General features: G+C 43.2%; 1 protein-coding gene across 1 annotated transcript in view; it reads left to right on the top strand.

The window, feature by feature from the left end:
• SYNE2 (spectrin repeat containing nuclear envelope protein 2) overlaps nucleotides 1-14,562 on the top strand; it is a 304,488-nt gene that overhangs the window by 214,335 nt on the left and 75,591 nt on the right. Inside the window, exons 76-80 of the mRNA XM_040412752.1 lie at nucleotides 4,106-4,273; nucleotides 5,340-5,471; nucleotides 6,066-6,262; nucleotides 7,680-7,812; nucleotides 9,741-9,923. Of these exons, the coding sequence (XP_040268686.1) occupies nucleotides 4,106-4,273; nucleotides 5,340-5,471; nucleotides 6,066-6,262; nucleotides 7,680-7,812; nucleotides 9,741-9,923 (813 nt within the window). The remainder of the gene's footprint in view (nucleotides 1-4,105; nucleotides 4,274-5,339; nucleotides 5,472-6,065; nucleotides 6,263-7,679; nucleotides 7,813-9,740; nucleotides 9,924-14,562) is intronic.

Genomic DNA, 14,562 nt, shown 5'->3' with positions numbered 1-14,562 from the left:
GCTGCAGCTTTCTTCCAATCACAGCTCAGGGGGTGTGTTCTTTCTGCTGCAGCTTTCTCCTTGTAACTGTTACAGCTTCTATAGGTAGACATGGCTGGTGGCAGTTAAAGGATGCAACTGAGCATGTGCGACCATGTCAGCGATGTTACTGAAATGGACAGAGAAATAAGTAAAAGAACTAACAGCAGGTGGCGCTATATAGATACATTTTAGTGACTAGCTCAGTGGCTATACTAAATTTTAATTACATGCAATTACAAAAGTATTCAGATAGAGGTGCTGGTTTTAAAAATGTAGAATATTTTTTGTGGGACAGCCCCTTTAATAGTTAATGGAAAACCTAATCATAGAAATCATAGAAACTCAAGACAACACATTTCTAGCAGCGTTCCATGGTTTGCAGCTTTTTCTATGTAAGAATACTTGAACTATTCTCCACCTTGAAGGTCTTGCTCCTATAATTATCATGGGGTACACTTTGCTGCTCGTATTTTCACTTGAGTATCATAATCTGCTTCTAAGCCATATAGAGTAGCGAAAAGCCAATCACCAAAGGAAACAGAGTGTCAACATGTCCTTTCATAGTGTAAGATATAGTGTATATAACTATCTATACACATACCTATGTGTGTGTATATATACAGTGAGGAACAGAAGAATTTGAACCCTGCGATTTTGCAAGTTCTCCCACAAATCATGGAGGGGTCTGAAGTTCACATTGTAGGTGCATTCCCACTCTGAGAGACAGAATAAAATTTTTATTTTTTTCAAGAAATCACATTGAATGATTTTTAAAGAATTTCTTTGTCTTGCACTGCTGAAAATAAGTATTTGAAAACCTCAAAAAATCAGTGTTAATATTTGGTACAGAAGCCTTTGTTTGCAATTACAGAGGTCAAACGTTTCCTGTAGTTATTGACCAGGTTTGCACACACTGCAGCAGGGATTTTGGCCCACTCCTCCACACAGATCTCCTCTAGATCTGTCAGGTTTCGGGGCTGTCGCTGAGCAACACAGAGTTTCAGCTCCCTCCAAAGATGTTCTATTGGATATAGGTCTGGAGACTGGTTAGGCCACTCCAGAACCTTGATATGCTTCTTAGGAGCCACTCCTTAGTTATCCTGGCTGTGTGCTTCGGGTCGTTGTCATGTTGGAAGACCCAGCCACGATCCATCGTCAATGCTCTGACTGAGGGAAGGAGGTTGTTGCTCAAAATCTCACAATAAATGGCCCCATTCATCCTCTCCTTCATACAGTGCAGTCGTCCTGTCCCCTTCGCATAAAAGTACCCCCAAAGCTTGATGTTACCACCCCCATTCACAGTAGGGATGGTGTTCTTGGGATGCAACTCATCCTTCTTTTTCCTCCAAACACGACGAGTGAAGTTTAGACCAAAAAGTTCTACTTTGGTCTCATCTGACCACATGGCTTTCTCCCATGCCTCCTCTGGATCATCCAAGTGGTCATTGGCAAACTTCAGACGGGCCTGGACATGTGATGACTTGAGCAGGGAAACCTTCTGTGCAAGGCATGATTTGCAACCATGACGGCATAGTGTTCTACAGACAGTGACCTTTGAAACTGTGGTCCCAGCTCTCTTCATGTCATTGACCAGCTTCTCCCTTGTAGTTCTGGGCTGATTCCTCATCTTTATTATCATCAGTGATACCCCACGAGGCGAGATCTTGCATAGAGCCCCAGTCCAAGGGAGACTGACAGTCGTTTAGCCTCTTCCATTTTCTAACAATTGCTTCAACAGTTAATCTATTTTCACCAAGCGGCTTGACAATTGCCCCGTAGCCCTTTCCAGCCTTGTGGAGGTCCACAATTGTGTCTGTGGTGTCTTTTGACAGCTCTTTGGTCTTGCCCATGGTAGTAGTTGGCATCTGACTGACTGTGGGGTGGACAGGTGTCTTTAAAGAGCTCAGATAGGTGCTACTAAGTTAGATTAATGAGTGGAGTAGAGGTGGACTTTTTAAAGGCACAGTAACAGGTCTTTGAGAGCCAGAATTCTTTCTGTTTCTCAGGTGTTCAAATCCTTATGTTCAGCAGTGCAAAACAAATACATACTTTAAAAATCATACAATGTGATTTACTGAAATTTTAATTTTTTTTATTCTGTCTCTCAGATTGGGAATGCACTTATAATATGAATTTCAGACCCCTCCATGATTTCTAAGTGGGAGAACTTGCAAAATGTTGCAGGGTGTTCAAATACTTCTGTTCCTCACATATGTGTATATATATATATATATATATATATATATATATATATATATATATATATATTCTATATATATATAGAGAGAGAGAGAGAAGAAAAAAGCCAGCACTCCAAATAGTGATGAAATAGTGGATGGTTTATTCACCCATCTAGCAGCAATGTTTCAGCTCTCTCATTGGAGCCTTTGTCTAGCTAGACAAAGGCTCCAATGAGAGAGCTGAAACGTTGCTGCTAGATGGGTGAATAAACCATCCACTATTTCATCACTATTTGGAGTGCTGCCTTTTTTCTTCTCTATACATTTGGGACCTTGGTCACAGGCCCCCATAAGGATTTGCACCTGTGGTTAATGTGTGCTGCTTTTTTCCTTTCTTTATATATATATATATATATATATATATAAAACTGTACTGCACTTGCACTTTTGGCTCAGGACAAGACAAATTTGCTGGGTTGGTCTCTGAAAATTCAGAACTGCTGGCGACTATGACCAAGGGCCTGACCAAAGCTGAAGAAATAGCATCGGCCGTCAATCTAATAATACAGGAAGAAGTGCATCCCTTTAAATTGGGGTTCCTACCAAAAAGTGGACAAACAAACTTAAGCAAATCAGTTTTGGTTCAGTGGTCAGTGGCCCTTTAAGATAACATCGAGTGACACACCTCTGATGGTGACTAATGGTAGTTAATCGTCTTACGCAGTTACTGTCCTTGTCTGCCACTCTTGATCTCCCTCCTAATCTCACAAAGTTCCCAGCCCTTATTTTTCGGATTACGGTTATTTTTTACTGAGAGATGTGAGCAGACAGATTAGTCGCCTATTTATACTTTTCCTTTAATAGATTGTGTAATAAAAATTAGGTAAGTAAACGACTACTGAAGCCTACTTACCAACATTGTAAGTGGTAAATTTGGAAAAGCCAAAAGAATGCCCAGACCTATAGGGACCCGATACAGCTCAAATTTACCTGGACTGCCTTTAAAAATTAAGGACTGCTGGCAACTGTGCTAAAGAGATTCACATCACTATGTGAGACACCTAATGCTCCACAGCACAATGGAGCAGATTTATGGAACTGTCCAAGAGAAGAACAGTCCTTGTTGCCCGTCCCAACCAATCACAGCGCAGCTTTCATTTCTAATAGTGCTCATGAAGAATGAAAGCTGCTTTATGATTGGCTACTATGGGCAATAGTGTTTTTCCTAAGCAGTTTTCCTACATCTGCTTTTTCACAATAAAAAAACTGGTGTTTAATAGCAATATTAACATGCTTACCAACATTGTTGGTAAACTCAGGGTGCGTAAGCCCCACCCTGGGAGAGCCCCAAAACCATGCTGGAACATCCACTTATGGGTGGGCATTATATAAACCCAACGCAATTTCAACACTGGACAGCCTAAATTTGACGGGTCTGTCTCTGAAAATTAGGGACAGTCCCTGCAAATTTGTAACTGTTGGCAACTTTGTATTAAGAAAAGTGTCCCAGTTCCTAAAAATGCATAATCCAATCTAAAAATATTTTTGCGCTTAACCAATGTGTGTCGTGAAGTAAAACTTGACGCGTCAGCCGCTAAATAAGTCAGTAAGTTAGAGCTGAGATCAGTAATTGGCCACAGGAGTCATGTGACCACAGATGGGATGTCATCACTTCCGGGTAGACTGGAATCAAAAACAGCAGGAGCGGGCTGGAATGGAGGGGCTTAAATAGGAGAGTGTTTTATATTTTTTTTTTTAACAGTTTCCTGGCAGTCACTCATCTTTGGGGAGGTTGGATAACCCGTTTAAATACTATATTTCAGACATGTTGCTAGTAATGCAAATCCCTATATATTTTTGTTTTGGAGTTACAGTAAAGATTTTTTATTTCTTTTCTTTAATAGAAATTTTTCAGCCACCTGGACAGTCAAGTTCAATTGCTCCAAGACCTGTCATCACGGAAACCAAATTCAGATCTTAACAAGGAATGCATAACGATTGTGACGCAAGAAGCAGAAGCTCTGAGACAACAGTCGGATGACCACTGTATTCATATGATTGTTTTAATGAAGGTAATTGTAAGCAATGACTTGACTTAAAGGGGTTTTCTGGGATTTTAATATTGATGGCCTGTCCTCATGATAGACCTTCAATATCTGAACTACACAGCTACGTCCATTGTGTAGTGGAGGCGCCTGAGCTAATCAAAAACAGCAGATAAGCGGGGATGCAGGGTGTTGAGCTCCTGCTGATCAGATATTTGATGGCTTATCCTGAAGATAGGCCATCAGTATTTAAATCCAAGAAAAACCCTACAATGGTAGATTAGTGTAGTTGAATCCACTGATTTTAGCATGACCACCTGACCTCCTAATATGTATCAAAGCCTCTCTATTGTCCCCCAATGCCAAGCGTTGGGAGAGAGAAGGACTGTTGGATTTTAATGTACCTAAGCCTCTTGTTTTCAGGGAGGTGAGTTAGTACAAGACGTTGCAGCTTACTTCTGTTTCGCCATTCATAATACATGCATTTTTGGCCAATCCGAGCATGCGTGAGTTTGGATGGAGGAGTTGGCTAAATAGTCATTCTCTAATGCATATGGCCAGCTTTTATAGTGCTCACCTAAAGCCTGTATAACACCTGCAGATTTTGTTTTTGCAAAAGATCGCTAACGAGCGATTGCGATCATCTACCAATGTAATACTGCTACCAATTGCCCGATGAATGACCAAACGATCATCGCGCAATCCAAATCTTCTGACTTGTTAAAAAATAATTGTTTGCAGGTGGCAGATTGTGGGGTCTAATCACGATCTGCCACCGGCAAACCACTTTACAGCATGGGAAAGAGCTATGGCATAGCGATCGCTCCTCCCCATACTGCAGAGGAGATCTCTGCATGTTATAGCAGCGGTCTCCTCAGCTAGTGAGCAGGCTATTGCCGGGAGGAAACACTGCCCTCCAGACAATTGTCTGCCACATTAAGATGTCTAATACAGCCCTACCTGTATATCTAGAGCCTAGTTCTCCTGTTATCTTATCTACATTTTACAACCCAGTTTGTAAATAGTTGTGGCCTAGAAACTCCACCCTATTGATTAATGGCTTGTACATCATGTATGTTCTTCACACCCACAGAACTGGAAAGACTTTGACTCAAGATATGATTATCTCAGTAAGAAATATGACGCTCTGGAAGCCATGATCCCTACGAGTAGTTTGGTGGAGGAATCGATAGAAAGGGTCACAGAACGGCTAAAAGTTTACCAGGTAATTCCAGATCATCGGTGGATATCAAAATACTGTAGAACTTAAGGTGGCCATAATGATGATGACTAGTGATGGTGAATCATTTCTAAACATGGCTGATACTTTTTTTAGATAAATAAAAATGTACATCGGTTTGATACCGCAGTTCCCTAATATATAATGCTAAGAGCTATTTGGATAATCAAGAGAAATCAAATTCCATAGCCAAGAACACCCTCCCCTTTATGAGTCAAAATAGAGAACTGCTCAAAAATGCAGCCCCTGGTTTGGTTGACTCAGTGGTCGTCCAATTTTTTTGAATGGTCACTGTGTAATAAGATGAAACCTCTTTGAGGCAACCACCCAAAATAGAAAAATGGTCTTCGAGGAGGATGGTCTTCTCAAAGAGAATGTCCAGTGTGCATAATATATAATGGAATCTGTCACAGAAAAGCTGGTCAGAATAAAGGGGTGGTCTTCTAGAGAGGTTTCACTGTACTAATGTCCCCCTGCATAGACCAGATGGGACAACCGCTTTAATAAGTAGTTTTGCAGACCTTACACTAACCAAAAGTACAATAAAAATATTAACCATTATTTGTATTACCATTTCAGAAAATTCTGAAGAATATCGATGAGAATGAATCCCGACTGAGCCAGATCATTGTGGCTGGTAAGAAGTTACAAAGCGCAGTGGCTTGTCCAGAACTGGACGGACAGATTAACAAGATGGAACAGCAGTGGTCACAACTCACCAAGAAAGTCAACCATGAACTGCACAGACTGGAGTCTCTTATTAGCCATTTGGCAAGGTCAGAGGCACTACTGTATATAACTGTATTGTGTTTTACATCTTATGTCCATGTCTGCTTTCAGATGCTTCGAAAACATAAACTCAGCTTTTTTTTTACTCCTTTAGAAAATGCTACGGTAATTCATTTTTTTCCAGAACAAATTCTTTATCAAAGAAATACTTTAATGAAGATGTACAGCCCCCAAAAAATGGTCTTCTACTTGTACAGATGTAAACCAATCACTATATTCTCCATTTGAATTAATCAACCTATAAGTGTCAACATTCCTAGAGGTGGCCATTTTGTCTCCTTATAGATTAAATTGAGTTTAGGTTTATTTCATAGCTTTAGGTAGAGTACATTCATTAGGTACGGTACCTTCAGGGAGTCTTCAGACCCTTTCACTTTCTTCACATTTTGTTATGTCGTGGTCTTGTTCTAAAATAGAAAAATAAACATGTTTTCCCCAATCAATCTGCATAAAACCAGTTTGAACTTTTTGGCCTCAATGCTTAACGTCATGTCTGGAGGAAACCAGATAATGCCCATCACCTACCCAATACCATTCCTAATGTGAAACATGGTGGTGGTGGCAGCATCATGCTGGTGTTTTTTTTTCCAGAGACTGGTACAGGGAGACTGGTCAGGGTCGAGGGAAAGCTGAATGGAGCAAAGTACAGAGATATTCTTAATGAAAACCTGATCCAGAATGCTCTGGACCTCTGACTGGTCCAACAAGACAAGTACCCTAAGCACAGCAGCCAAGACAACACAGGAGTGTCTTATAAACAACTCTGTGATTGTTCTTGAGTGGCCCAGCCAGAGCCCAGACTTGAACCCAATCGAACATCTCTGGAGAGACCTGAAAATGGCTAACTTTTGACAGTCCACATCCAACCTGACAAAGTTTGAGAGGATCTGCAGAGATGAATGGCAGAAAATCCCCAAATCCAGGTGTGAAACCTTGTGGCATCATACCCAAGAAGACTGGAGGCTGTAATCTCTGCTAAAGGGGCTTCAACTAAGTCCTGAGTAAAGCATCCGAATACTTATGCAAGATTTTAGTTTTTCCTTCTCATAGGAAAGATTTCTAACATTCTGTTTTCATTTTGTCACTATGGGGTATTGAGTGCAGAATTATAGGGGAAATCGTTTTTTTTTTTTAACTTTAGCACAAGAAGCAACATAATAAAATATGAAAAAAGTGAAAGGGTTCTGAAGACTTGTATTGCATTGTAACATTTCCTTTGTGTTAGAAGAAATGGAGTGTGGAATTTCTGAATTGCCTGTAATACAAACAAATGCCAACATCGCATGCCCTTTCAGATTGTCACAATTGTGGCTGAGAGAGGCTCTTCAGGACAAAGGGATATTTTATGTACTTGTTTATACTTTGTTTTTATAAGTGCTCATTTTTTTCTATTTCTTCCCTCAGTTATAACAAGGACTCATCTGAATTGTCGGCATGGCTGATCTCTGCCCGCCAGAGGTTGAGCAGTAGCAAGACGCAGTCGCTGGATGCTTCTCAGAAGCTGAACACCATCAAAACCAACTTGAACAACTTTTTTGTAAGGCAACCAACAAAGCATAAGACTTCAAATTGATCTATAGCGGGACTTCGCTCTATTTCGATCTATTCGATCTATTTATCACGGTTCCACTTGACAAGCAATAAATCTTAGATTGGGCGGCGGCTGTCAGGATTGCACTCAGTAGTCCGTTTCTGTATGTCCCATTGAGTGCGCTACAAGCATGCTTGGCTATCATCCCATAAAAAAGTCATCCCAACTGCATCTATCCAGTGGAGAAAGAACTGGGAACCCCAATTCTAGGCATGGGGGTAAACTGTTGGGCTCCCACCAATGTAACCTTTATCACCTGTTCTGTTAAATACCCTTTAATTCTACTAATGATGTTTGTAACCAGTTGCAGCCAATTAGAGCTTCCTACAGGTCACTGGGGCAATGCTATAAAAACTGGTATAACTACAAAGCACAAGTAATTGGCATAAACTACCATCTGGAGGCCTAGACTGGCTATTATGGGAGCCAATAGGGAGCAGTACAGGTTGTTAATATAGGAGGCAAGGGCTTAGTGCAAAAAAATAGAACATGTCCTATTCTTGTCCGCAATTGCGGACAAGAACAGGCATATTCTATTAGTGCCGGCAATGTGCGGTCCGCAAAATGCGGAACGCACATTGCCGCTTTTCTGTGTTTTGCGGATCCGCGGCTTGACAAATGTAGCAAAAGTGACCCACGCCTGTATTGCACGCGCAATACGGGCATATTACATTGCCGATTTAGAAAATAATGGCAAATTCTCGAATTTGCAAATTTATGACGAATATTCGCCAAAATATTCGTGAAATATCGTAAATTCGAATATTGCCCCTGCCACTCATCACTAGTGGTTAACTCTCCAGCACTTTCCAGGACCTTGCCAGTAAAGGGTTTACAATTTATTTGCACTCAGCACTCGGAGCATCCAGTACAAATATTACAGCCGCATCGCAGGCCAGAGATCCACAAACTGATATTTCCGTTGGGTCTTTCCTAACGTGGTTTACTAAATCTCTTTATGTCCTAAACCAAAACTCTTACATTCTAAATACCCCCGGCCAAAAACACTTGACATAATAGAACGCTGAAATATAATGCAAGAATAGCTCAAATAATTCAATTTTTCTCCGGAAGATAGAGAACATTTTTCCAAGAATGAACCCAACCGCTACCACATGTTAATGGGATAACAGTCTTACTATTAGACATTTTTTAGAGGCTTGGAAGCCACGGAGAAGTGACGATTATGGGAATTGTTGGAAATAGTGAACAACTAGTTTATCATTGTGCTGGAAAATGAAATCGTTATAAGAAAAATGATAAAAGATGTTCAATACAGAATGTACAGAGGTGCATTGTCTCATAATCCTACTAAAGACTACTAAAAGTCTTCTACTTCTTCTGGAAGTGGACAGGTCACTTACCCTGCATCCCTGTCTCTTAAAATATGTTGTTCTGCTGGTGGACTACACCTTCATGGTTTAGATACCCTTCAATCAGTAGTGTCCAAATCACTCTATGACCCTCACTGTTTTATCACATTATGATATTGTCCCATAACAGGCAGCCTTGATCCCACCAACATAGTAGGAAGGTCACTGCTTGCCACAAGCTCAGCTTACTATTTCCACGCTGCTACGATCATTTGCATGATATGACTGGCAAGAAGGTGTTTATCCCTATAGGACACTGACACATAAAGCCTTAATATAATCACATAGGTCACTGCTTCCTACAGAATCGGCACACTCATCTTCCACTGCTAAGAACATCAAAATAGAGGTATTTACGGAGGCATCCGGGGCTTTTATGGTGGTTTTTGAGGTTGCTCAAAAAGCTACAGTTTTTAAAGTGGGACTGTTAAAATGGACTTGTGTGTCTCTTATTTTCTGATGAATGAATTGTAGTGTTATGTCATTTTACTGTGTTTATAGGAATTTACAAATGATGTGGACCAGAAATCTTCTTTGAAGACCTCAGTGGTGAATACTGGTAACCAGCTCCTCCGGCTGAAGGAATCTGATACTTCAGTCCTGAAACTGAGCTTGACAAGATTTGAGGAAAGTTGGACGGATCTTATAGGAGCATTGCCTGCTACTCAAGACAAACTGCAACAAGTAAGAAGAAAAGTCAAGTATTTGATATTGTGATATTTGCACACCTGAGGCGTAACTTGAAGTCTCTCGGATGCAGTGCAAAATTTTTAAACCAGTCGAACGCTTGACATTGGTAACATTGGCCTCCTCATAACGGGTTGAGGGACATTTTGGCCGCCTCAGGCTTCAACGCTTGGGTGCAGACTCGCAACCCCTGCACCCCTTATAGCTATACCCCTACTGCCTATCTCTGTTACATTTCATTCAAAAACTTAACATTTTAATCAGATTTATCTCCTCCATAGCATTTTACTCTGGTCTATGATCTCCCTTGTGCTGCCGGAAAATGCGGTTAATTTATGGCGAGGTGCAGGCCTCGTCTTTTATTAGGCGCATCTGCTGGCAGTCCGTGTGCCTAATCGGAAATCTACGGCAGCTCAGAGCCAGAAAACTAGTCCAAAAGGAGATAAATGTGGCAATGGCGTATAAAAAGTTGCAAATACGGTGCTTGAGGCCTTTTTCCGCCAGAAAACTGGTGTAGGAAGGCGAGGAATCTTCCCCTGTGTGTTTGGTGCGGACAGAAAAAAATCTGCTGTGGATTTTGCCGCATAATTTGCATGTGCATTTAGTCACTGATTTTACCCTATGCATTGCAAAGGGTGAAAATCCCCAGCTGTGGAGGTCACTGTTATGGGGGCGCTGTGGAGGTCACTGTTATGGGGGCGCTGTGGAGGTCACTGTTATGGGGGCACTGTGGAGGTCACTGTTATGGGGGCACTGTGGATGTCACTGTTATGGGGGCACTGTGGAGGTCACTGTTATGGGGGCACTGTGGATGTCACTGTTATGGGGGCACTGTGGATGTCACTGTTATGAGAACACTGTGGAGGTCACTGTTATGGGGGCACTGTAGATGTCACTGTTATGGGGCGCTGTGGAGGTCACTGTTAATGGGGGCACTGTGGAGGTCACTGTTATGGGGGCGCTGTGGAGGTCACTGTTATGGGGGCACTGTGGATGTCACTGTTATGGGGGCACTGTGGATGTCACTGTTATGGGGCACTGTGGATGTCACTGTTATGGGGGCACTGTGGATGTCACTGTTATGGGGGCACTGTGGATGTCACTGTTATGGGGGCACTGTGGATGTCACTGTTATGGATGCACTGTAGATGTCACTGTTATGGGGGCGCTGTGGATGTCACTGTTATGAGAGCACTGTGGATGTCACTGTTATGGGGGCACTGTAGATGTCACTGTTATGGGGGCGCTGTAGATGTCACTGTTATGGGGGCGCTGTGGATGTCACTGTTATGAGAGCACTGTGGAGGTCACTGTTATGGGGGCACTGTAGATGTCACTGTTATGGGGCGCTGTGGAGGTCACTGTTAATGGGGGCACTGTGGATGTCACTGTTATGGGGGCACTGTGGAGGTCACTGTTAATGGGGGGCGTTGTGGAGGTCACTGTTATGGGGGCGCTGTGGAGGTCACTGTTATGGGGGCACTGTGGAGGTCACTGTTATGGATGCACTGTGGATGTCACTGTTATGGGGGTGCTGTGGATGTCACTGGTTTGAGAGCACTGTGGATGTCACTGTTATGGGGGCACTGTAGATGTCACTGTTATGGGGGCACTGTGGATGTCACTGTTATGGTGGCACTGTAGATGTCACTGTTATGGGGGCACTGTGGATGTCACTGTTATGGGGGCACTGTGGATGTCACTGTTATGGGGCACTGTAGATGTCACTGTTATGGGGGCACTGTGGATGTCACTGTTATGGGGGCACTGTGGATGTCACTGTTATGGGGGCACTGTGGATGTCACTGTTATGGGGGCACTGTGGATGTCACTGTTATGGGGCACTGTAAATGTCACTGTTATGGGGGCACTGTGGATGTCACTGTTATGGGGGCACTGTGGATGTCACTGTTATGGGGGCACTGTGGATGTCACTGTTATGGGGGCACTGTGGATGTCACTGTTATGGGGGCACTGTGGATGTCACTGTTATGGGGGCACTGTGGATGTCACTGTTATGGATGCACTGTAGATGTCACTGTTATGGGGGCGCTGTGGATGTCACTGTTATGAGAGCATTGTGGATGTCACTGTTATGGGGGCACTGTAGATGTCACTGTTATGGGGGCGCTGTGGATGTCACTGTTATGGATGCACTGTAGATGTCACTGTTATGGGGGCGCTGTGAATGTCACTGTTATGAGAGCACTGTGGAGGTCACTGTTATGGGGGCACTGTAGATGTCACTGTTATGGGGCGCTGTGGAGGTCACTGTTAATGGGGGCACTGTAGATGTCACTGTTATGGGGGCACTGTGGATGTCACTGTTATGGGGGCACTGTAGATGTCACTGTTATGGGGGCACTGTGGATGTCACTGTTATGGGGGCACTGTGGATGTCACTGTTATGGGGGCACTGTGGATGTCACTGTTATGGGGGCACTGTGGATGTCACTGTTATGGGGGCACTGTGGATGTCACTGTTATGGATGCACTGTGGATGTCACTGTTATGGGGCACTGTAAATGTCACTGTTATGGGGGCACTGTGGATGTCACTGTTATGGGGGCACTGTAGATGTCACTGTTATGGGGGCACTGTGGATGTCACTGTTATGGGGGCACTGTGGATGTCACTGTTATGGGGGCACTGTGGATGTCACCGTTATGGGGGCACTGTGGATGTCACTGCTGTGGGCACTCAGTATGAGTAATAGGGCTCAGGCACACAACTGAATCCGTTTTGCGGTCTGCAGTTCCGGATCCACTAAATAAGGTTACTGTCCGTGTGCGATTCACATTTTCTTGCAAAATGGATACGGCTGTGTGCAAAAAGGTTTAGATACACAGCTCAGCAAGCAGGATCATAGAAGATGGGATTAGATACACGCTTCAGCAGGCAGTATCATAGAAGATGGGATTAGATACACACTTCAGCAGGCAGTATCATAGAAGATGGGATTAGATACACATAAACTAGTCGTGGTGAATTGGGAGAACCCTAACAGGCTGTATTCCGGGCACTCGTCCTTAAAAGGACGACCCACAGCCGCTGGAACCTCAGATCTATTGCTGCAAATCCCCGACTATATATTCTTCCTGTGAGCTGTTGGACAGCTCACAGGAAGAATATATAGTCAGGGATTTGCAGCAATAGATCCGAGGTTCCAGCGGCTGTGGGTCGTCCTTTTAAGGACGAGTGCCCGGAATACAGCCTGTTAGGGTTCTCCCAACTCACCACAACTAGTTTATGTTAGGGATAGAACCTAGGCTGAGTCATCCGCTGATACCCTGTCCTGAAGACGACCCCCTACAACAAAAATAAGCCGCCTGAGCGAACAGACTAAGCTGCCTGCTATATCAGATATTCTCCCAAGAAAGCAGTGTAACACCAACATTGTTTTAGTACTAGTGTCACAATATTCTAAACATTGACAAATTAAAAGCTATGTTTTAAAATAACTACAATAAGGCACACTCAGCTCAATATTTATATTTAAAAAGACACCTCTGAGTCACTATACACTGGGCCACAACTACCGACTTCCTGACCTTGAGTATTCTTTACTATTGGGATTAGATACACACTTCAGCAGGCAGTATCATAGAAGATGGGATTAGATACACACTTCAGCAGGCAGTATCATAGAAGATGGGATTAGATATACACTTCAGCAGGCAGTATCATAGAAGATGGGATTAGATACACACTTCAGCAGGCAGTATCATAGAAGATGGGATTAGATACACACTTCAGCAGGCAGTATCATAGAAGATGGGATTAGATACACACTTCAGCAGGCAGTATCGCACACAACAGGCTGTGTATCAGGCACATTCCTGATAGGAGACAGTGAGAATTAGATTCCTGTCTGGGTGGCTGCTGCAGACAGGGCAGTGGGTGGAGCAGTGTGGGGGCGTGTCCAGCCTGTGACTCATCTCTGTGCAGTGCAGCCAGGCTTGTGTATCAATAAAGTTATGTATTCAACAAAACAAGAAGGGGAGAAAGTAAACAGATCTGCCAGAATAGTGTGATGTCTTCCAGGGGGTAAGGAAAGCTCAGACATGAAAAACAGGTATTGGGGGCATATGTATGGAAGGTGAGGGGTGTTAGGAGCATAGAAAAAGAAGTTTGATTTTGGGACTGGACAACCTCTTTAACATACTTCAGATGAAAAATCTGCAGCGCAGGTCAATGGGACATATGGACGTCTCTCCGCAGAATGCGGATGGGATTTTCTGCTGCAGTAATGTACTGCAGATTCCCCACAAATCCAGATGGAAAATTTACAGTATTTCCGCTGAGTGTGGACATTGCCTGAGGTCCCTCTTACATTGGCTGAGGATTGGGCCAGTTATTGGAAACAAACTTTCGTATGACCATTCATGGGCTATCTGGCCTGTGCAAGTGTGTCGCCGATCACCCGACAAATGACCAAAAGCCCTCATGTGATGGCAGAACATTGCCCAGTGTGAACAAATCCATAGATATTGGATGTTGATCTCCCTACCACATGTTTGACCCTTAAAGCGGTTCCGCAGTTTGTTTAACCTGATGATCTATCCTCTTGATAGATAATCAGCATCTGATCAGCGGGGGTCCAACACCCAGGACCCCCGCCGATCAGCTGTTTGAG

Source organism: Bufo bufo, chromosome 11 (genome assembly GCF_905171765.1).
Source record: "Bufo bufo chromosome 11, aBufBuf1.1, whole genome shotgun sequence".
NCBI lineage: Eukaryota > Metazoa > Chordata > Amphibia > Anura > Bufonidae > Bufo > Bufo bufo.
Note: the sequence above shows the minus strand (reverse complement) of the source record. Positions and strands in the feature narration are given on the sequence as shown.